Source organism: Oculina patagonica, chromosome 8 (genome assembly GCF_052425735.1).
Source record: "Oculina patagonica isolate OP01 chromosome 8, crgOcupat, whole genome shotgun sequence".
Taxonomy (NCBI): Eukaryota; Metazoa; Cnidaria; class Anthozoa; order Scleractinia; family Oculinidae; genus Oculina; species Oculina patagonica.
In genome coordinates, this window is record NC_135765.1 from 17834858 (window position 1) to 17837823 (window position 2966).

General features: G+C 35.0%; 1 protein-coding gene across 12 annotated transcripts in view; it reads left to right on the forward strand.

The window, feature by feature from the left end:
* LOC144662773 (hemicentin-1-like) overlaps positions 1 to 2178 on the forward strand; it is a 59732-nt gene extending 57554 nt beyond the window's left edge. For all 12 annotated transcript variants that reach the window (XM_078523674.1, XM_078523676.1, XM_078523675.1 and 9 more), the window contains 3 exons: positions 122 to 245; positions 799 to 865; positions 1507 to 2178. In XM_078523674.1, coding sequence (XP_078379800.1) covers positions 122 to 245; positions 799 to 865; positions 1507 to 1526 — 211 coding nt within the window. In that variant the 3' untranslated portion in view covers positions 1527 to 2178. The remainder of the gene's footprint in view (positions 1 to 121; positions 246 to 798; positions 866 to 1506) is intronic.
* Positions 2179 to 2966: the final 788 nt, after the last annotated feature.

The window sequence follows — 2966 nt, forward strand, 5'->3', positions numbered from 1 at the left end:
AGTAGTTGATATTTTATTTTTGCCACTTGTTTTCTTCTAACGTTGCCTTAGCGACGTATGAAAATTAGTAATGACATTTTCAACCTTGTTATCCATCCATTGTTGTTGTTGCTACCGACAGTGGCCGATGGATTGATCTTCCTCATGTCAAGAACGGATTTAAACCATCTGAAAATGAGTTGGCACTGACAAATTCTGGGGCCTATCTTGAGGAGGGACCTACAGTGGAAGAGCCGCTACATCAGGTGCGGAAACTTTGCACATCATCAGTTTTAACTTTCTTCCTTTTTTATCTACTCACTTGAAAAACAGAAGAGAACTGAAAATAAAAAAAATAAAATAATAAGTTTTGCGTTTGTTATTTATTTTATCCTTACACATCACATGAGCCCTTGAGTTTTGTCACTTTGTTTATCTATCTAAACATAAACAAGCGAATCTCGGGGGGGGCTGAAAGTTGTAATTTTTGTTGCTACATTATTATTAGCTACATCTTTTTATTTTCTATTTTTTTATTTGTGGTTATGCATTACACACTATATTGTATAGACGCTAGTGTTTTACTGAAAAATAGGAAAAAGACCAGACAATTCATCCGGGACCGTAGTGACGTATTTTTGACATCCTTACTTGTGAGGATATGACGTCATTTCCCGCCCTTGCACGGTTGTTTCGTTTAACTATTACTTAATTCCTGATTATTGTCTATGTAATAAAAAGGTATATGATGGCTTGAAGATTCGAAAATAAAATTCATATCTTCAGGCCGCCATGTTATATCCTCTATTTATTTTTTAGGAACACGCTATTGAAGAACAACTTCCTGGCGTGAGGACAGTATCTGGAGGTATACTCGAGACCAATGGTGAGCATGACTTTTATTTGAATTTGATGGGTTGATGCAGAGCTTTAACCTGTAAAAAAAACGACTTCTATTTTTCCCAGTTATGACACTCAGAATGAAATATATAATATCTAACAATTTGTACATATATGAACTACAGATAATGAAGACTGACCCTCCGATAACATAGGGATCACAACGTAACAAACCGAAGGGAGACAAAGAAGTCTCTTGCATTTTTTTATTCATATATATTTTCTCTAAATTTTTTTTGAAAAAAAACAAAAAAATTAGCGCTGGCACCAATAGAAAATTTTTATTTATTATACTCCCCCAACGGGGGCGAGAGATGTATAGATACAATAAAGGAGAAGTTTTATCTTGAAATCAATGCTTAACCCTTTCCTTCGTAGAGCCAATTAATTTAGGCCAACAATTATTTTATACACATGCGCGAAAGAAACACGAATGTGTCAGAATTTAAATTAGAGCTTCTGCGCAGCGCTTTCATTTTATGTCATTTTTTTTTTGTTATTGTAAAACAAACTTTGAAAACATGTTTAAATTTTCAACTTGGATACTGTAGTAAATAGATTTAAAGGCTCGAGATATAAATAGCTCGATAACCGCGTTGTAACATGTGTTGTATCTTTTCTTTGAAGGCAACAGCACTCGTCTGTAGTGATTGACGTTGTGGTGTGCGACACATTGGAAGAAGTGATCATCGAAGGCCACTTTGTATAACTGATGTCTTATGCAGGAAATAAGATATTTTTGCTAATTTATAATTAGTACGTGTATACGTGTGATGTGGAAAAAAAAAACTTTGAAAAAAGTACTGAACCGTTTTTTTCTGCAGTGGTTCAACTTTTATAGCATCGTGAAATTTGTACTAGCAAGGTGAGAGCTTAGGAACAATTATAAATGTATTGACCGTTGCGAATAAAAAGACTAGTTTCTAGTTAATGAAATTTATGAAAAACAAATTATTGTATGCAATGTGTTCCTTTTGTAAATCCGGGAAAACGTAGAATTGATTCTACAAGAATTGTGATAATGTATAGAAGTACGAAAGATATTTCCTCGCAATTAGATGTATTTTGAAAGAAGTCCTAGGATGAAGGCTTATTATATATTCCTTAACGAAAAATAGCCTTCGCTGTTTACGATACGACTTCGTTGCATTGACTGCAACTTAACTTATTCGATTTCTCTTGTCAATATATTATTTATTTATCCTGGTTAGGATAATAAAAAAGCTGTAAAATATTTAATGATGAATCGTATTATTTGTCACTTATGGAAGCTTTGAATACAGTTGGTTAAATTTCTGATACTTTGCCTGGCTTTTTTGCGTGTCCTGACACAATATGTGTCACTTTTTACTATACACAAAACTCCCGGGAGGTACTGAGTAAGTAAAGTGATGAAAAGGTGCGAGACGATCTTTAGGGCTGTCTTTTTGTTGCTGTTTTTTTTTTGTGCGTGTGTTTTTGTTTGTTTGTGTGTGCCCTTTTTTTTTGGGGGGGGGGGGGAGGGGTATTTTATGGTTGGTGAATCGTGTAACTAACAATATGTCCTGCCTGTATGGCTAAAATGTTTCCGGGTATTTACGGAGTAAGCTTTCTCGTTGTTTTTGTTTTTTCTCCCTCCATCCTCAGGGCTCGGCCCCCTTTTTTTTTCTTTTTTCTTTTTTTTTTTTTTTTTTTAAAATCCCCCCCCCCCCCTTGATAGTTGTCTTCCAATGCTAACGAGTGTTTTTCCACTAACCTGGCCTCATAGGCCATTCCAAGCCTATTTGGGAGCCGCTAACAATATTTATGGCTTAGTATAGTGTTGAGATGTATATATATACCATAAGTGTATTTTGGGTGGAAAACCTCGATTTCATTCGCACCAACCAAAAATGTCTTGTGTAAAAGCTTGTGGAGCTTGTTTTGCATTCTACACCGTGCACAAAAATGTTAGATGTTCATATAACTACCGCGAGGCTTGTTCTGTGTTTCAAAGATTTATTTTAAGAACTAAATGATATACCACCATCACCACCACCACCAACTTGTTTACACAAAGGCAAAATTCCTTTTCGATTGTAACCAGTTGTAATAAATATAACCAAAGC